Source organism: Electrona antarctica, assembly GCF_951216825.1.
Source record: "Electrona antarctica genome assembly, chromosome: 15".
Lineage (NCBI taxonomy): Eukaryota > Metazoa > Chordata > Actinopteri > Myctophiformes > Myctophidae > Electrona > Electrona antarctica.
Window position 1 is genome coordinate 28,599,358 of NC_136796.1, and position 20,493 is coordinate 28,619,850.

At 41.1% G+C, this 20,493-nt stretch overlaps 2 protein-coding genes across 4 annotated transcripts; both read right to left on the bottom strand.

The window, feature by feature from the left end:
• Positions 1 to 296: 296 nt before the first annotated feature.
• dnajc8 (DnaJ (Hsp40) homolog, subfamily C, member 8) lies at positions 297 to 7,624 on the bottom strand. The gene is made up of 9 exons (XM_079522437.1): positions 7,469 to 7,624; positions 6,298 to 6,399; positions 6,065 to 6,121; positions 5,741 to 5,807; positions 4,978 to 5,072; positions 3,811 to 3,882; positions 1,554 to 1,645; positions 849 to 924; positions 297 to 759 (listed from the first exon to the last, which is right to left on the bottom strand). The coding sequence occupies exons 1-9, from the start codon at positions 7,535 to 7,537 to the stop codon at positions 640 to 642; spliced, it is 750 nt and encodes a 249-aa protein (XP_079378563.1). The 5' UTR covers positions 7,538 to 7,624; the 3' UTR covers positions 297 to 639.
• Positions 7,625 to 9,069: 1,445 nt separating this feature from the next.
• LOC306938358 (heterogeneous nuclear ribonucleoprotein R-like) lies at positions 9,070 to 19,823 on the bottom strand. Of its 3 annotated transcripts, none has more exons than XM_079522491.1 (15): positions 19,205 to 19,823; positions 17,436 to 17,596; positions 17,029 to 17,147; positions 16,830 to 16,937; positions 16,434 to 16,547; positions 15,510 to 15,686; positions 14,969 to 15,104; positions 14,418 to 14,623; positions 13,759 to 13,908; positions 13,358 to 13,479; positions 12,716 to 13,263; positions 11,030 to 11,085; positions 9,856 to 9,926; positions 9,453 to 9,667; positions 9,070 to 9,242 (listed from the first exon to the last, which is right to left on the bottom strand). In XM_079522491.1, exons 2-12 carry the CDS (start codon positions 17,590 to 17,592, stop codon positions 11,057 to 11,059), a joined length of 1,866 nt encoding a protein of 621 aa, XP_079378617.1. In that variant the 5' UTR covers positions 17,593 to 17,596; positions 19,205 to 19,823; the 3' UTR covers positions 9,070 to 9,242; positions 9,453 to 9,667; positions 9,856 to 9,926; positions 11,030 to 11,056. The 3 variants fall into 3 exon arrangements, with proteins under 3 accessions (XP_079378617.1, XP_079378618.1, XP_079378616.1); XM_079522492.1 differs by having other exon boundaries at positions 9,856 to 9,929; XM_079522490.1 differs by lacking the exons at positions 9,070 to 9,242; positions 9,453 to 9,667; positions 9,856 to 9,926; positions 11,030 to 11,085 and having other exon boundaries at positions 11,807 to 13,263; positions 19,205 to 19,818.
• Between the last annotated feature and the right edge of the window lie 670 nt (positions 19,824 to 20,493).

Below are 20,493 nucleotides of genomic sequence, written 5' to 3' on the forward strand. Positions count from 1 at the left end.
TTATAATAGAAACGCTTACCAAAACCTAAAGGATGCAAGACAATACTATATCAATGAAATCCCATAAGTCAGTGCAGACAACACTGTCTTGTCTGTCACACAGGATATGATAAAAATGGATTTGAGAAACAATTGATGAATTAATCTGTTGAACTTCTTGTTTGCATCCTTTCAATTTCGGTTTTGTTCTCTTTAATGTAAAATGTATATCATTTTCATATCTCCACTTTGCCCTTAAATAGTGTACGTGTTTAGTCACGCAATTACAAGATCATATGGTAGACCACAGCAAAATATGCTTGTTATAAACAAGCTTTATTACCGAGTAAAAAAAAAAGAAAGCAAAAACTGTGATACTCTTACTCTCTGTTACAGAACTGGAAGAGAACGATTTTTTTTTCTTCATCAGGAGAGCAGAGTTGCTATCATAATCATGCTCTCAAACATTTCGGATAACAAATATGTACATTAGGGAGAAACAAAAAACCAAAGCACAAAACTACAGTTATCTCGGGGGTAGTGGGTCTTGGGAAAAAGAACCAGGATGACGTAAAAACTACTAAGGTGGAACCCTGACTGACGATGGGGAGCGAGATTCCAAATGTCACATTAGAACCATGTAGAAACTCAGAGCCTCGCTCATTCTCGCTGCTCCATTTTAACTTTTGGAGGCTTGAGAAATGACCTGTTTTTCTTCTCCTTTTTCTTTCCTTTGGCCTGGAAGGTTCTCCAGCTGTCCACTCGCCCGTCTCTCGTTTCCTGATAAACAAGGCAACGATGGATAAATTATAGACGGACAAGTTCATTGTGCGTTCTAATAGTTTGGTTAGGCATTCACTGGAACACACCTCAAAGTTTTTCTGCCATTCCCGCTCTCGTTTTGCATTCTCTGCGGTCTTTATTTCTTCTTCTCTGGCTCTTTTCCTTGAAGGAGGAAGGGGTAGATAAAAATAAGAGATGCATGACGATTAAATACAAGAACGCATCAGCAAAACCCATAGCAAGCTCCCCCCGGGTCAAATCTGGCGACTTTGGAAAGGTCGCCACCATAAAAAAAGCCTATAAACCTAACCTTAACCTCAGTAAAACAATATATAACCCTAAAAGAATTCCTAATATTATCCTCAGTAAAAGAAATACAAGAACCACTGAGGGCGAGTGTGTTTTGTGCAAGTGCTCCAGTTACCACAATTAAGATCAAGTTCATTGTGATCACACACTTGAAATCTGTACAAAAAGGGAAGGAGGCGGCTTGTATTTGCAGATCGGCTTATAACTGCTATTATAGGTCACTATTTGAGGATTTACAGAAAGATTTCATTAGCTTAGCTAGGTGAATGAGAGGAATGTTATTGGTTCTTTAACCTTCCAGTTTGTCCTAAGTAACATAAGGTTTTAGGCACTGTTAATTTTTTCACAATATTTTGATTTAGTCTGTCTTTTAAATAACACACCATTTAGTCTTAGTCCTATCTAGTCTTCTGAAAAACCTTAGTCGACTTAGTCTTTAGTCTTAGTCAACCAAATGAACACTGGTTTTAGGTTACATTTACCTTTCATGCATATCCTTTGCTTCCCTTTCTTTCCTTTTGATCTCAAGTTCTGCAAACAGCTTCATCGTCTGCTTGTACACTGCTTGTCTGAACTGGAAGAACAGCAGAGAAGAAGACAAGTATAGTTTATTCTGTACTTGCAGTTTGTGTCATATCCAGGCAATAGGTATGCACAAGACCCCATATAAATATATGGACAGTCAGGGGCCACATTTATACTACCAGTGAATGAAGCAGACCCACACACCAGGGGCCATTTGTATTAAAGTTTTGTTGGACAAAATGCTTGACTTTTAGACTTTAGATTCAACTTGACTAAAACAAAGGGGATGAGGTTGGCTAAATCTAAAAACTAACAGGGGTGATTGAGACAGGACATGATTTTACCGTCTTTTGTAACCTACAGAATGTGGATTGCGGAAAGGCTCATAGCATGCACTCTTCTAATGGGACGATAAAATGTTTAGGATCACGGCCGTCACAGGGGTCTTTTTTGATGTGACTCTAGTATAGCAAGGCATCAAGTTGGGCCAATTAAATAAACAAATTGAAACAAATGGGGATCATCCTGCAGCCCCTTGATCAGCAGGCGAAACTCTCCTTGCTTATAGTGATCTCAGAATAGACCCAATATTTCCTTTTTATTTGTGTTCAACAACAGGACCACACAATCACCTTCACGGCTTGATGCCAGTTTAATAGAATAATGTATAGAATTATACGCATCAGAGTCAATGTAAGGTAGGTGTAACGATTTACAGATTTAAAAAGTCTGTATTTTCGTGTACAAAAATATGGACTTCAGTCCTTAAAAGTGCTAAATACAATATAGGCTCATTTTGCTACTTATTTTGATCCTAAATTACTTTGTACTGGCCAATCACTTTTCCGGGACTTGTCAAAACACATAACATCTGTTTAGAAGACTTGGCATGGATGTGTGTGTAATGACAACTAATAATAGATTGATGAGAAAAAAGGGGAAAAAAATATTGTAAAGGCGATATGGCTCCGCTCTATGCTGGGGAAACTGGACGACATTCGGCATTTCTGCTAAATTGACCCCATGGCAAGTCATTTGGGATCAATAAGTAGTAAAATGAGCTTATTACAATTTAGGCATTTAGCAGACGCTCTTAATCCAAGTTTATGCGTTATTTAGTCTGGAGTTGTCTTTTAAGACTATGATGGCACATCATGGCAGACAAAAGTAAAACTGTTAAACATATTTACACTGATTTACACATAAAAATATGTGTGTGTGTGTGTGCGTGCGCTTTGGCCTCCCCTTATAAATGGCTTCGAGTCCGTTTTACTTCCGTGTTACACGGTAAACGGCCTTTCAAACGTGAAGCGATATAACGCACCTATAGTTCATTTTCAGTGAGAACTGCATTTTTGCACGGAGCGACAACGCAAGCGTATTTATGTGAGCGCCAGTCCCGTGAATTTGTTGAGCGCGTGCACGAAACGAGGACATGCCTCACCAGACCTGGATTCTGTTTAGCTTTTTTTTACGCTTGCGTTTGCGCTTTTGCGCGAGCCAGCTCAGCTGGCTCGCGCTATAGAGGGTATGCGCATGCTTAAAGTGAATGGCCCATCGAGTGGCAAATAGAGTGGCAAAGCAACATGCAAAGTGAGTTTAACATTGTTTAACGTTGTTTAATGCAATCAGATAGGACTTTTCTGTTTGGATGTATGGGCTGTCAAGGCCAGAAAGTAGTTTTTTGCCACTCAGTAGGCATTCCTGCATAACTTCCGGGTTTGGTGATGATGTCACGCGCATACCCTCTATTGAAACAAACCGCGACACGGTGACGGTACAGGATTATTATTTCATGTCAAAACATTCAAGTATCAGAAGATGATGTTACCCAGGTAAAGAAATGCTTCACTCTGAATGTTTAACTAAAGTTTTCCACATGTCCAAATGTATTGCAGCGGAGCTCAATTAACGACGGACCGGATCCTATCCCGGACGTGGCTGAAGTAGCTTGATGTAGCCAAAACACTCTCAATGCGATCAACAACGGGGGGTATGATTAATTCTAAAACGACGGGACCGCGATGGGCCGTCAAACACATTTTCGATGACGTCCCACCGGAAAATAAAACATCCCAGCCTGTGGAGCGATGCGATTGGTTTTGATATCAATAATCTGTCCTTTTGATCAATCTCCGTCCTGAGCACTGGGCGTTACTAATTGATTGAACGAAGAACTCAGTCCTTGCTGCTCAGGGTGTTACAATACATTACCAATTCAGAATCATCCTCCTCGATATATAAAGGCTTTCCTTCCTTCTTTAGCTGTTTCTTTTTCTTCTCCATCTGTTGGAACACCGATTGACAAGACTTAAGGGAAATTCCACGGCAAAGTAACATTTAAATTCTTTTAGTGAGTAAGTACATTTTATTTATAAAGCACCTTTCAAAACAATGTTACAAAGTGCTGTACAGTGGACAACCAGGTAAAACAATTACATTAAAACGACGCACACAAGAACAATAACCATGAAGAAAAGCAAAACATTGACCTGCACAAAAAGTCAGGTAAAAATTCCATAAGACAAAATGCTTACGAAATAAAGTTAAAAAGTTCTTAAACCCATTGACGACCTTTTTTATTGCCACGGTCAGGACGTTCCAGTGTGGGAGCAACCACTGCAAATGTATGGCCCCTGCACACTGTAGGAGTTTTAAAGTTGTCTGCGAGTCATCAGATCGTCATGTATTTCACACTACAGGAGTCTTTTTTTGAAATCGGCAGTCATTATATCTTTGTGGCTTTCACACTAAACGATTGGTCGCCGACTAGGGATAACACACTACAAGAGTTCACCAAGATGCGATCCAAGATGCCCCCTTCCCTTAAAACAAGCAAATCACTTGCCTTCTTTAAAACAGACCAAAAATTTCACCTGTCAGCAGGTCAGAGGGAGGTGACAAATTACTGTTTTAGATTCTTGTTCATAACTATGTGTGTGAGTGCATGGGACCGAATGGAAACAGGACCGCAAGGTCTTTCTTCGGAAATCCCTTTGGACCAAAATACCTGACTGTACATTGTGCTGTTTGCATTTTTTTCTTATTGTCTAATAAAATATTCAATCAATCAAAAAGACTCCAAATTTAACAATGGAATGCGGAAGTGCTCATTCTATCTCAATGGGATAGTTCCAATGTTTGGAACTATAGTCCATAGGCACCCACTTTGCGGCGAGATCAAAGCGTGTTGCCACTCTCTTACTATTCCACTCGGGTGCGGTAGTAACAAAAAGTTTATTTACAGGCTCCATTTTGAAGGTCTATTTAACCATTTAGACCCCTACAAACTGATGATTTCCATGTTTGATTATTGTAATACCCTGGCGGCCCAACAATGGGTCCTGGCCCACAGGTTCGGAATTCAACTCAAGAACTCACATTGTGTTCCACATACTCCTTTCCTGCACTGATGACATCTATAGCTCTCTTCTTCATGTCAGGTTCCAGTAGATTCTTGTACGCCTTGTCCACAGCTAGAATGAAACAACATCTTTAGATGGCATCCAGCACAGTCTCAACTAAATGTCAACCAGGGATGTCTTTCAAATATCTTTAATTTAACCACTTGAACCATAAACATGGTGTCGCTCACTTTTTTAGTTTGGACAACTAGTGGTCCATGGACAACTGATCTACTGTGTTCTAGAACTTCTAGAATATACCTTAGGCAGTATCAGTCAATTAAACACACACAGGCCACTTTTCCACCGGTTGGGAACCGGTTCAGTGCTTTTTGGTTCTTAGACCATGAGCCAAAGCACAGAATTGAGTGTGCAAAACCATACCTATATTACATTTTTATCACCATGAAACTTTCCCAGTTGATTACTTACAAAGACAATGATGTATTGTATTACAAATATTAAAAATTAAAATATGCAAATTAGGCATTATATAGAAAAATATGCAAAAAGAAAAGGCTACTACTGTGGAAGGGTTATCATATATTAATTTACTTAATTGATCCTATAAACAATTTAATATAGGTATGGTTTTGCCCACTCAATTCATATTAACGTTCCCATTTTGGAGGTCTGGCTCATGGACTAAAAACTGGTTCTGAACTGAACCAGTTCCCAACCGGTGGAAACAATAACATTGGAACCGCATTCCCAATTACATGCAGATATCAGCATTTTACCTTCAAAGGCAAGCTGTGATCTTTCTTGGTCATCCTGGTTTTTGTCTGGATGGACTAAGATGGACAACTGATGAAAGGAAGACAAACACTAGACATTAGACTAGGAAAGAGAAAAATCGTTGACATGGTTTATCTGTTTCAAGCTTTTAGCTTTTTAAGGACATGTGACAGCAACACCTAATGTCTTTGCTCTGGAAAACCTCCTCCAGCCCACACCAATTGTATTGAAAAACAGATTTACGTAGGCTGGGAAAGTTCTTACAGTAACTTTGAGAGTACATCTTCATGACATTTTAATTTGGTACAATAACGTGTTCTGCTTACTGCTCGAAACCTCTTCTTCAACTCGTCATCTGTTGCCTCTGGGTCAATTTGCAACACCTAGAATTAAGAATGAATTAGTGAATCAAAATCGTGTCAAGAAAGACAAATGTGGACCATTATGAGAAAGCAAAAGCCACTTCCAATTTCTGTTAGACCTGTGGCAACGCAGAAGCAACCATGCCCTCTCCCTCCAATACCACATGTACTCATGAAGTTATGTTTATTCTAGTTACCTCAAAGGGATTCAGATTGAAGTAGGATGAACCAGGCCTGAGCAATCTGTCGATCTGCTGCTTAGAGGTCAAAACTGAGTCACGCTTCTCAATTTGCTTCACCTGTTGAGACGGAATGTCACAGCACAGAGAAAAATCCTAATCGTCAACCTGATGAAAACACAACTAGAAATAGATACAATTCACCTTCTAGAACTAAGTTCCCTGGAGGGAAGGGAACAGTCCAATTATCCAGAGGCTGTCTTGTCTACAAACACAATAGCTACAATCTAATAAATCTGGGAGGACTCACACAACCTGCGAGTCACACAAAAAGGTACCGCAAGTCCTTCCTCCCAAGAGCATACAAGCTTTACCATAAGTAATAGAAAGTTTACTGGTTGTCGATCCGTTTGTAACGTTATCTTAGAGCAGCCCTCTTGAATGTGTAAGAAACATAATTCATACGGTTATGCAATGATGTTTTCTAATACATATGAAACTTGAATATATTAAAAGCCAAAATGCTTGCAGCTTTCCTGAGGATTTGTTGGTTACATAAAGAACTCTGGTCTCTTAACACATTTTGTCTGCGTTGTTCAAGTTGTTTCTATCTTTTATCGTGGTCCGTGAAAACAGTGGATTTAAAATAAGGCCACACGATTTATAAAAACGACAGAGCACGGTCTACTCTGGCCAAAACACAAGTTTGTTATTTTTTAATTGACACGGTCACCGTCATTTAAATAACTTGTGGACGGAAATCATTGCGTCAGTCAATATCGAACACGAATGTCGCAGTATAATAATTAAAAACAGTAAAACACATGGACAGGTGGGGCAAACATTCTCATGTTTTGAATTGTCTGTGATTAACATGTAGTCTTTATTGTGCTTCATGCAACCATAACTTAATATAACTTATTAACCATGATGATTACCAAAAAGCGTAATGCAGTTAAGTATTATAGTGTCGTGACTATATGCAGGTGATATAACACAGGAAAATAAACACATGTAGGTTCATTCTTTTGCACAGGTTAGCTTTCCATGGCTAGCTAATGCTAATCTTCAGCAGGACCACACGTGATAATAAAATACGAGCTTTGGCAGACCAAGCAGTGTGCATGTGACAGCATATGACAAACAACGCTATCCTCCTATAGTGCAAAACTCTGTTCAGTTACCCTACCTCCGTGTAAAAGCTTTGAAATAATTCATCTGAACACTGAGTTGAGGATTCTCCTCCGGCGGCCGCCATCTTGACCCAGGTTTACATGTGACGTCACGTTGGACTCTCGTCGGCGGCGTGACGTGACTGTGCGTGAGCACTGCCCTTTGATAGAACGTCGTAGCACGACGGTGTCGCGCATCAAACAGTAGTGATGATGGCAAATAACCAGTTCAAATTCAGATCCATTTCATGCCTTTCAGGCTTTCATTAGTTTTTTGTGTAATTATAATCCTCTAGCATAATGAATCTCGTCAGATTCTACAAACTCAAGACTAAATCCCACTACCGGCATAATTAGAGGATCTAGTAAAGCCAATAATTAATTTCATTTCACATCCCGTTAACAAATAGACGGTAGACCAGACGTGTAATGTATTCTGCAAGCTTAGTTTAGGCCTACCGGTATGTTTATAAATGAAGATCATGATTCATGATAGTATAATGGTTTTATTTCATTAAAACAATGCGTGCTCAGTTATGTAATGCCCACCATAAGTGCCCGCTGCCTAGCCCAAAATGTTAACTCTCGTAGATGTATTTATCGATTCTGACAAGATTGACAGGATTTGCCCAGCTTCCCCCCAAAAAATATCACAAAGTAGTACCCATGTCCCGGGGGGAAAATCTCGTGCCCAGTGCCAATCTTCTTATGTCAAGAGGAAATACACCATAGCCTAATCCAATATTCATTTTTATCATAAAATATTGTTTCTCACAAGCAGACACAAAATAAACTGCCCATGGTACAACATAGAAATTGTAGTAAGATATTCTAGCCTTATTAAGATTTTCGACACTATTGGCACCTATTATGATGAATTCCTGTTCTGTTCTTTGTCTATATAGAAGTGTCTATTTGTACGTCTCTAAATGTTTTTGATGAATTGAACATGGTGGACCCTATTGAAAACAAGTGTAATGCTTAATTGGGTCGTCCACTCACAGTTAACAGCCTTTGTATTGAGTTTGTGCTTGAAATGTACTGTAATTCTGCAAACTGTTAATAACTATTTCAATCAATTGGCTCACGTCCTGGCCTGGGCAGCAGTTGGTGCCTTTCTCATGGACACTATACGGTCATTCCATTGGATGCTTTCACAATTTCAGGTATTATGAATAAAGGTTAGATTTTTGCAATTAGCCCTTCACTAAGTCCCTCTCCAACCCATCCTTGTCCAATAGGCACGCTAGCAGCGAAGAAAGCTTGACCTGCATAGCAACTGTTGCTAAACTATTTGGATTGGCATTGGACAATCGCTTTTTGGGGTGGGATTTAGTGAAGGGCTAATTGAAGTGCCACTGAACCATTTCCAAATACCTGAACTTTGGTCTTGTTAACAGTGGTGAGGCAGCTGTACATTAATGGCAGCCTTTGGGTTTTCATGGACAGCTTCCAGTTTTGTGACAGGTGCAATCCAACATGGGACCACACTGGATGTTCACAGGGGTGGGACCCCTGTGAAATTCCAAATGATTCCCAAGCAAAATGAGAAAACATCAAAACATTTGTGAGAAAATAAAGAAAAAAGTGGTTCTCTTTGATAAATAGAATTTATTCTGTAATACAAGAAACAAATCCTTTCTCCAGGATGCCAACAGAGACCATTCAGAGCCTGTATAAACCTTGCAGTCTCAGTTGGTTGGGGCCCTGCAAGATGAAGACTTCCTTCATTGTCTCCAGTCTGTGGAGCATCTCTATGAGCCACGTTGACTGATCCAGGATCTGCTTCAGCTGGACCAGCATGAGAGAAACCATGGTTACTACTGTATCAACATCAATCACCGATATTAGCCTATATCAACAATAATATCAACAGTAGTAGCATAAGTAGATCGCTCTTCCTGTGCCTACTTATTTTATCCCTCTACTGCAGCCTCACTAGTAGCATAATTGACAGTGTTAGCTAGCATATTTATAAACACCATCACTGATCTTTCTTACCCTTTTTTCTTCTAGTCTGCATCCCTGCCATGCAGTAAACAAGTATATAGACACGTATGGCTACGGTGGGGAACAGCCAGGCCCAGGACATCTGTGTTGTAGTCCTGTGGCGGTTTCCTCTATTGGAGGTTTAATATACTTTATAGGCTACTCCTCCTGATTGATACCAAACCTTGCTGAGGCCCAGGCAAGCATTTGGCAGAACATGCCGAGAACTGGGAAAGAGATACACAGACATGTTTAAGCATTTTGTTTCTCTGAATCCTGCTAATAAGTAAGCAGCTGATGCCCAAGCAAACCTCCCATGGTGTCATACTACAGATCTGTGATAGGCATGTTAGAGATGGCAGCTACATAATACATTTTCTAAGCATTTGTTTAAAAAAAAAAATGAAAATCTCACCAACATGTCCTGTCTGCTTGGGACAGCATTCTTAGCTCATTCATGTGGGTGGAGGGCAGCTCCCTTACTGCCTGCTGACAAGAGGCAACATATAAACAATTTTCGTTGAGAAGTTGTTCAATGACTCATTCACTCTTTAAATGAGAAAGCATTCTTTAGAGACAACAATCATGATCTAATCAGTTGAACAGAACAGAAACAGCTTTATGCAGTGACGCGGTTATGCTGTGAGGCCTTGCATCAGTGGCCCACCTCTGGAAATAAAAGCACTTTCTACTGCCATCTTGTGGCCTTGAGTGGTAACACTTTTCTGGGTCTTCATTGTTCCAATATGAGGTGGTTTTGGCAACATCTAATAGAGTAATTCCACTGCAAACTGTGTACTTTTAAACATAATGTTACTATACATCATGGACTCAAACAGTCTACAGCCATGGAATATTCCAATTAAAAGTGTGTCTTACAAAACAGAACAATGGAGTTGTGATGTGGCTTGGCCAGAGTAAAATTATGACATCTAGTGGTGAAAGAGGGTAACTGTCCTCCCTTGTCCAAAGGAATGCAACATGGAGACAGCGGGAGTGATTATAGCAGTGGGCCAACATAAGGAACAGGTGTTCGCAGGGTTTAGAATGTCTACAGCTCTTACCAAATCCTTGACTGTCTGTCTTTTGGTTTAATCCAACGAAATAATGACACTTGGCCCCTAAGTACTACACAAGCTGGTCAACTGCAACAACATAAAGCCAATTGAAAGCCTTTAAGTCCAATGTATACTTAATTGACAAAGTGCCATGTGACATACCAACAAAAATAACATTTTCCAGTTGAAAATGCCAAGGTTGCTCTGAAGCAACCAGTGATTCTTTGTAGTTTAACAAATTGTTGGATGATCAACCTGAATATTGCAAACTATATACAATTAAGAATACCGAAATGTAGTGTGTGTGTGTGTATATATATTGATAAGGTGACCACCGAAAACTACAACATGACGTCACGCCGCGGTGGTAAGCTTAAAGCACCGCTCACCCAAACATCTCTCGGTTTTTACTAACCACCATTTCTGTGATCACCTTATCACCTAAAACTGGAGTACGAAGAAGGCCATAAGAGTTTGTCCATTGATTAGAACTGTAGGTGAGGAAGACAGTACTCTGCAAGACTAGCTCACCCGTGAGTACCGTTTCAGGTGACTTCCTCACTCTGCTGCTCTCAATGAGGCTCCACCTAGGTAGGTTGGAATAAAAGGACAGACATCAACAAAATACACTCGGATCACAGCACTAAAATAAAATGCACGATGCTGAAAGCTCTTTGCTATGGAAAAAACAAACAAAAACAGAAGAGAAACAGCATTAGATGAGCTGTTGCTATGGCATAAGCACTTGAGTTTAAAATAATTTTAACCCTTTGGTTGGACAAATCCTGTGTGTCTTGACGAAAGATGAAACAGCTGTTGAGCAGTCAATTGAGGTTCTATGATTAAAAATAACATCACAAGTTCTTCTGCCATTTGAGTGGCGATGATTTAGTGACAAATCCATTCAGCGGTCATAGTTGCTCTTAACAGATGGTCTAAAATTGAATATAGCTCCCCACAATATTGTTTTAAGACAGAATTCTTTAATTGCTGCTGAAAAATGGTGTACCGTTTGGTACGATACATGAATAATGGTTGCAAGGAATGACTGCAGACTACTGTATATGGCATGCACTGGAAAATAAAGGGTTAAAATCCTCCAATCTTTTTTTTTTTTTTTTATCAAATCCCCAAAACACAGTTGGAGTTGTCTTATCCCGTTGTGTAGTTTCATAATTTCCTTGGGAATTTTTTCCTTGTTGGGGCGGGGGCAAAAGAAACTCTCCATCCAAATGTGAGAATTACGGTGGAAATTAAAAGTAAAATATTGAATGACACCAGTGATTTTGAGGTATCTGACAATTGAAGGATGCTCAACTGAATTTTATTGAAACGGAACAAACGTAAAAGTTATAAATACAAACATCAGAGAACAAACTGCTATGGCTCTTAAGGTAAGCCAAACCAAATTCTACCGGGCAAGTTCAAAGAAAACATAGGAAGTTATTGATAATATCAATTTTTAAAAAACACAACGTCATCTACCGCTAGAAATGCTAGACATACACCTTGAACGTTACAAAACTTGGGTTTCCCCCCCTCCTTCCTGTGGATTCTTTTCTCCACCACTGCAAAAAAACAAAAATGAATGAGAAGCACTAACCATATGCATTTATTTACAAGCAAGTCCCTATGCTACTATGAGAACCACAAATAGAAGGAATACAAGTAGGGAAGGGAATGGGGGCATGGACACAAACTTCCGGCAAGGCAATTTCATGATTTAATGTCCTCTCAGACTTTGTCAAAATGAATGTCCGCTTTCTGTTTAAATGTTCACTGTTGGCTTTAAAACAACCAGGAGCAAAAAAATAGGAGTGAAGTATTTTGCATGTTTTTAAGACATACGTCCCAAAGTAACCGTACAGAGTAACAAATGATTCATCAGAACGGTTACTCGTACTTCTTCAGCCAAAACGCACTCCAGCCAATCAACTTGAGCCAATTTCTGGGGTCTGTCCATTTTTGTTGGGAGGGTGGGTGAGGGAGGAAGGATTGTGTGTTTGTTTTCATGACAGGTGAAGAATAAAAAGTCAATCAAAAAATTGGAGCCAATCTCCTTATTTTTTCTCTTTTTTTTCTCTTTTCATAGTTCTTTTTCTCTTTTTGTTGTGTTGTCGTTTACTTTGCCAAATACCCTTTGGTGCATCTACTTCCACTGTTGCCCATAAGAATCCTGTGAAAACTCCAGGGTGTCATTACTGTAACCATAGTTACCAGAATAGTCGGCCCCCTGCTGCAGTGGTTGCTGGGCGATGGGCTGGGACCCCCAGTTCTGCTGGTTGTTGGTCTGCCTGCGCTTCGAGTCGGGCTGGTTGAACACGTCAGCCTTCCTCTTCCCGCCGACGTTGCCCCCACGGTTGCCCCTGGCCCCACGCGGGCCACGGCCCCTCTGCGGCTGGAAGGGGGAACCGCGGCCTCCTCCTCTGCCGCCCCGCGGCCCGCCGAGCGGTGGCCCCCTCTGGGCGTAGCCACCCCGGCCCCGTGGAGGGGGTGCCCCGCGGGCCCTGGGCGGAGGCGGGCCACCGCGGGCAGGCCTGCCCCCACGGCCCCTCATGCTGTACATGTCCTCGTACCCGCCATAGTAGGGATCGTCGTAACCGCTGCGGTAGTCATGGTAGTCGTACCCCCCGTAGTAGTCGTCGTAGTAGTCTTCATAACCGTAGTAATCGGGTGGGTAGGCGTAGCCTCCTCGCCCGCCACGCCCTCTGCCCCGGCCTGGTGGGGGCATGCGAGGGGGCGGGTAGTAGTAATAATCATCATACCTGCAGAATGGAAGGGGAGGTCATTACCTATTGTTATCCTCTTCCGTGTTCCTGTTGGATCAGGTAATTGTGTGTGCGCACGCACGCGTCTCACCCTGTATTCCTGGTGGTCTGTCGTGCTGCCTGGCGTTCCTTCCTCTTCTTGTCTGGGGGTTTAGCCAGGACGATCTCGATCTCCTCACCTCCAAGCTCTTTCCCATTCATTTCATCCATCGCCTAACAAAGAAAGACACGCAAAAAAAGTTGGCACCAATACAAAACAGTAAAAAAATTACGAATACATTAATTATAGAACTATTCAAACCAGGAATGCTTCATGTTTTTTACGTTCCCAACGTGTGCATGTTTTGTTCCTGACCCCTGTAGGTTTTGTTCTAGCGTCATATAAACAGTCATCCCCAACAGCACCTTCTACTGGAATTTGTGTGAAGCACCGCATTAAGCACTTAGTTTAGATGCACAAAACACTGCTTTTGCTCAACTCAAACAGCCCACCTTTACAGCAGAATCTCTCTCCTCAAAATGGACAAAGGCATAGTCTTTAAGCTTCTTCACTCGCTCCAGCTTTCCAAACTGAGAGAAGGTTTTCTCTAGAAGCTCCTCGGTAACTGGTGTGGCCAACTTCCTTACAAATAGGACCTTAACCTGCACAAACAACAAAAGACAGGTGGACAGGGAGAACAATGTTATAGTGTGGAAAATAACATTAGAGGTTGGAAAAACAATGTGAGAGGACACCGACGAAGAGCGAAAGAGGAGATGAAAATGTATTTGAATTTGCATAGTCGTAGAACAAATGATATCCAACATGTCTCATTATTGTATAAAAATTAAATATACACATTGATCACTCACAGTGCACTAAAATGTAGTTCAAAATAACCCGTTTTATAACGGCCCCACTGTATACACAATGTGTATACCGTAGTTCAACAAAAACGGTGGCTGGTATTATTTCTGTTAATTTGTCTCGACTGTTGAAAGATGTATTGTAAATACATACGATTTCAATGTATGGAATGTTTATGAAACAGTCAAAATACACCTACCTCAAATGGAGAATTTAATATTACTTAGCCGTAATGGCAAGATGTGAAAGATAGAAACCCCCCCCCCCCCCCCCCCCCCCCCCCCCCCGCATTTGTCTCACTGACCTTGGCCATGACCTCTGCGTCTGGCTCGGCGACGGGGTCAGCCCACTCCACGGTGACAGGGTTTCCCCAGACCTTCACCTTGCCGCTCATGAGGCGACGGCGGGCCTGAGCGGCAGACTTGTGGTCTTCATACTCCAAGAAACAGAAGCCGCGGTTCTTCTTCTTGTCATCTGGCTGGTGGTACAGGATGACCTCCTGTAGACCCTCTGAAGGATGGAGGAGAGACACCACACAACACAGGTCAGCAGGTAGATTCCACATCTCAGATCACAATTGAGACGACAACTCTGAGGATTGTTTTAGTGCTGTAGTTCAGCCCGTTTGTTTGGCATTTTCATGTTTACACAGGGTATTGTAAAGAGCGGAAAGCGGGAGCAAAGAGGAGGGGATGACAAACGACTTTCTGGGGTTAGTGGAATGGGAAACCAACATTGATTATTTTTGGAAAACAAATGCACAAGGAAGAACTACAGGACACAATCAATTTTCAAACACTTTTGCAGTCACACCAGTTAAGTATAAAATAAAAGGAGACTTCAGCTGAGACTGACCTGTAACTTTGCCAAAGTCTTCCAATATGCTTTCTCTGGTCTTGTTCTTTGGAATTGATCCAACAAACAGGCGGTTGTTTGCAACTGATATGCAGACTCCTAAGTACTTCCCAGACCGGATTTCATAGTTATCACACTGAAAATAAAAAGAAGAAATTTGGCAATATATAAGGGAACATTGCACCATAAAGGCCAAAACGTCTGTGTTTTTGGGAAAACCAGATTATTATTAACCAGTTATACTTTTAGAACAGATCCAAACCCTGAAACAAATTTCATGTTGCCCGTTTAATATGATGTACTGTATGTTGATGAATAAAAAAACAACAAAAAGTGTAATAAAGTAGGTTATCCAGTAGTAAAGCAGGTCATATAATCCTTTACAAAAATCACAATGTAAAATTACAGTTGGTCTAAAATGTCATGATTTGTGCTTTTATGACAGTTGTATTATTAAGGCCACACTTTCGTCACCATCTCAAATAACCAATTGTGTAATTATTTAAGAACCCCAGGTAGGGTGAGAGAATGATTTACTTACAAGTTTCACAGCCTCCTGGGCATCATCCTTGGAACAGTAGGTAATGAAGGCATAGCCTCTGTTCTGGCCTGACAACGGGTCCATCATTAACCTCAGGTCCCAGATAGGACCAGCGGTCTCAAAAAGCGGCACTAGTTCATCTTCATAAAGGTCCCTGGGGATCTTTCCCACAAACACCTAAGAAAGGAGAACAGCCAGTGAAGCATGCAGTATGAATGGATAGGAACACTGACCCCATGTAGAGCCTCGTGAAATGAGGCATTTTCTTAAGCCATATTTTATACTCTATCGTACAACTGTCTTAAGACACAAGACACAAGCTTACAATGCATCGTGAGCCTGCCATTACACTGAACAAGCGCTCACTCTCTCCACACTTATGCAGTAAACATAGAGAAGCTTTGTCATCTTTTCACTCTCTGCGTTCAGTTTAAGTAACCTGCCATACTGATTGACTCGCATATAATGCGTCATCGAACAATTGCACAATGGGAAATTATCAGAATTCCCCAATCACACATTTAAAGCTAAAGATTGTTTTGTGTCATTGAGATATATAGACAGGATGCTGACGGTAGATAAGGGGAAAGACATGCAACACAGAAATCAAAATAAGTTAGCTACTCGCACCTTCCAAAGTAATAGACTTAGAAAGTTGACTGTTATAATCCTCATTCAGTGGTGTAAAATAACGCATCGCGACACATTCTGAGCTTGTAGATCTGATATTTTCAAAAGATTCTTATGCATTTGAAAACTTGTGGGACATTCTGCATAATGAGCAGTTTTACTTTTAATACTTAAAGTACATTTTGCTGCCAATACTTTTTATACTTTTACTCAAGTACATTTATACACTGCAGTATTGATACCTTTACTTAAGTAAAACATTTGAGTACTTTTTCCACCACTGTCCTTATTCACCTCTGTTCCAATGCCTGGCTGTGTTCCAGTGAACACTTCCTCAGGTGGCGGCCCTCCGTATTTCCTCTGCCCTGTGGTTACATCCAGGGTGTATCCTGTCCGATCCAGCAAAGCCTGGAATTGGTGATATACATATTTTGTATTACAGCCGCAAATTAGAAGAAATATATGAAAAGTAAAATGTGCTACATATGTGAAAAAAAACAGGAGTAAAAAGGTGCTCACAGGAGATAAAAAAGTGACTATAGAAAAAGATTTATAAAAGGTGCTCACACGGATCAAACAGGATCAAGACATATAAAAACAGACGATCCAGGCACTCAAAAGGTAAAAGGAGGAATAGCCTTGATTAAATTAAAAGGCCAACATGTTTCGACCATGACATATGTGTTTTACCTTTATTTTTGTTTCATCTGGCCCCTTGGTGGATTCTTGTACTTTGCTTCCTTGCTTTTCCCTCTGTCTGTAGGTCTTCATAACACCACAAAGGAAAGCACTTTTGTTCTATGGAGGAAGAAAATAATTAAAAGCCCACACTTTTTAAAGCGTGCCTCAAAAGAGCACAACACGAAGGTTCTTCGGTCCGTGAGCTCACCTGCACATGGGACAGGTCACTCTCTTTGAACTGCTGCAGCACCGTCAGCGCACCTTCCTCGTTGAACTCTCGCAATGCATCGATCGCCCGCTCATCCAGGTCAGCGTACGCCACCAGGCCTTTGGTTACAAAGTCGTGTTTATGAATATACCTCAAACAGCTCAAGCACAGGTGGACAATGTGAAATTTCACAGGGTAACATCAGAGGTGTGTGACACTCTTCGCAAGGCCATTTGGATAGACGCATCCGTCACTCTACCTTCAGATAACACAATGTGATCGAACAACATGTATGTTATGTACTACGAGTGTGTGTGTGTGTGTGTGTGTGTGTGTGTTGGAGAAAATAGGGCAGTGGAGTAAAAGTTGAGTCTACGCCTAAGCATGATATAGCTATGAATGCCCACCTGTCTGGAAAATATTATCCAGGCTTTCTGCCACTTTGTTGGGCAGCCCAGCATCGATGAGGGTCTGGAAGTTCTCTGTATGTGTGGTGGAGACGTCCATAGGTTCCTCTTCCTCTTTGACTGGGGCTGAACTACCGTTCACCTCCGCGTCTGCCATTCTCCTGGTAGGCAAAGGGAAATCACAAACAGCAGTAGAAAAAGTCACTTGTATTCGTCCCAATTCTCCCAATAAAATACTCTTCAAAACACACGTAAAATGTATTTACGTCAACAGCACTGCTCTTGGAAGCAGTCTGATTAGCTTTCACAGAACTTCTCTTCTTTAGAGACATACTATCAGGTGCGTCTCAAAGTGTAAACACGACCCCACCTGGCTTGCAGCCAACCACCCCTGAAACATTAAATAATTGATGTCCACAAGGGAAACTGGCTCATCTACTTACTACATATATACGTGAGTGGTAATAGATAATCTATTAGTGTAGTGGTAACAAACCTTTTATTTCATTTTTTTTATTCATGAAATTTTATTTATGAAATACATTTGGGAAATGTTGGAATTGCTTTTAATTGCTGAAAAGTTGAGATGTTCCTTTTTTATATAAAATATATATTTTAATGAAAGAAACAAACAAAAAAGGCCCATAAAAATGGTTTGTGAGTCTGTTAATACACTGTTTGGGAAACAGTGTATTAGGGTATTGGACAGAATCTCGTCAAACAATTCAATTTCAATTCAAAGGAGCTTTATTGGCATGAGATGATTATTTTACATTGCCAAATCAGGTGTCAAAAATATTATTTTTTAAACCTAGGGAACGTATCTACAATTGGAGGGAAAAATGTATAAGTAAACAGAGTGGTCTTATGTCAGATTGCAACTTGGGAAATACTGGCTTACAAAAACACAAATGTTCATAATACGGTTAGAAAATATAACATGGCAAGGTTAACTTTGTATTTAAAAAAAATCAGGCTCGTACAGTCACTTGGTGTAAAACATTTTGGGACAAACAGCAGCAGTTTATCAAAAGTATTTAGCGGTGTTCCTATGAGTGTGCATAGGCTATGCACAGTAGTCTATGTCCGAGGTCAAGTTAGTACATACAGTGCACGAAAATAAAAACAATGATTTTAAACCTGCAAGTTTCAGTAAATTTCATTTAAGACATACATTTTAATTGTAATAATACCGCTTGAAGTCAATGGTATCATTTAATTAACACGCATGGAACTGAGACAAGAACACACAAGTTTGCGTGTCACCTGGTGGATTTCAAAATAGGGAAAAAATTACCTCTGACTGGGAATTTAAGGCATAAAGTTTAAACATAAATGTATAAGCATATTATGGCTTGATCATGACCTACAAGGTCCCCTGCTACGCGCCTGTAGTCATCATCGGCCCCCTTGAGATTAAACACCAAAAAGGAGATGCCGGCCCGCCCCCTTAAACATGCAGACAGCTAGCAGGCTACACCGACATCAATACTACTATATACCGTCTACCGCTGACTGTAGACTAAAAAACTGTAGATCAGAGTACGGACACATAAACACGATCAAACACACGCTGCAGTATTATCATACAGAGAGAGCCCAGTCGTGCAAATTGCGTTTCTTGATGCTTTTACATAAAATCCATGTTGTTAGCCGTTAGCTAGTCGGTGTGGCTACTAAGGCCTTGTCGTGCAGAAAAACACCTTTCCGATTTCAAATACGCAGGCGCCATAAAGGAGGTTGAAATAAATTGCTTAACAAGAGCTTACCTATCTATGTTCGGGACAGGAAACGGTGCTCAGTGTTGTGTTATGCGACAATCAACGTGCAAGACTTGTCGAAAAACGGAAAATATGAATAATAAGAACGTTATGGGGTCTAGAACCCACGAGACAAGATTTCCAGACAGCCCCGTCGTCGCTCCAACCGAATACCACCACTTCTCGGCAATCAACGCGAGACTTCCGGGGAAGGCGGGACAAGTGGACAACCAGAGCCACAGATTAAGACAGAGTTACGACATTGAGGGGGCTGAAAACCGAGCGCTGTTCTGTTTTCAAAGAGGGCGGCGCAAATATCAGCAATTTTAGGCATGTCACAAATCACATCATGTGTGCAACATGCCAACTGTTTTGTACAGTGACAACTAAAGTCTCTGTAATGTACAGTTTATGTTGTACTATTACTAAAAAACTATCTGAAATAAAGGGATTGATCCAGGACTTGTCCCTATTTGCTGTCCCCATTGCCGCCATTGGACTGGCTGGCCCCATGAAGTGAACGGAGTTGTCGTAACTCTGTCTTACTCTATGGCTCTGGGGACAACCAAGTGGAGGGTTTGTTGGTTTTGGTGGTGTTAGCGCTGGACATCACGTCATGTGACCTGAACCACCCCATTCAATGGAAGAGAATCAAGAGATACATAACTCCAAATACACAGACTACTTTTCAATAAAGTCTAAATTTACATATATATGTATGATTATGTATATGTATCATTATCAGAGGCTGAAAACAGAGGTCTGTCTGGTCTGAGACTCTAAGGGTGCGTTCGGAAATGCGCACCGGGAATGTGGTCAGTTTGTTGAGTGTGGTGGGCGGTGACGTCACAGAGTGCGTTCAGTGTGCCTTATTTACAAACGACCAGCTGTGACCTGTGAGCTGTGACGCATTCACACTGGACAACCCCAGCTTCAGGGTAGGGTCGCTCATGCAGTGCGGGCACTCGGCACACCCGGTGCGCAGCGCACTGGATTTTCGAACGACAACGCACCGAGTGCACTGAATAAACAAACGACAGGAGAGCACACCAGTGCATTCAGGGCGCATTTCCGAACGCACCCTAAATGTGAATGGGCGTTCAGTGTAATATGAATATGATCGGCAAGTGCTTTAACATAATTCGAGCGCAGGCCTCATCACCAGGCAACCAACCAGTAACCACTGTTTAAAGTTTGACTGTGTCGTGACTCGTAACTTCTGCCCAATAAGGCTCGTTTATCTTAAACAATTTATAATTCAGATGAATGTCAGTTTCGGGACATCTTATACGAAAGAG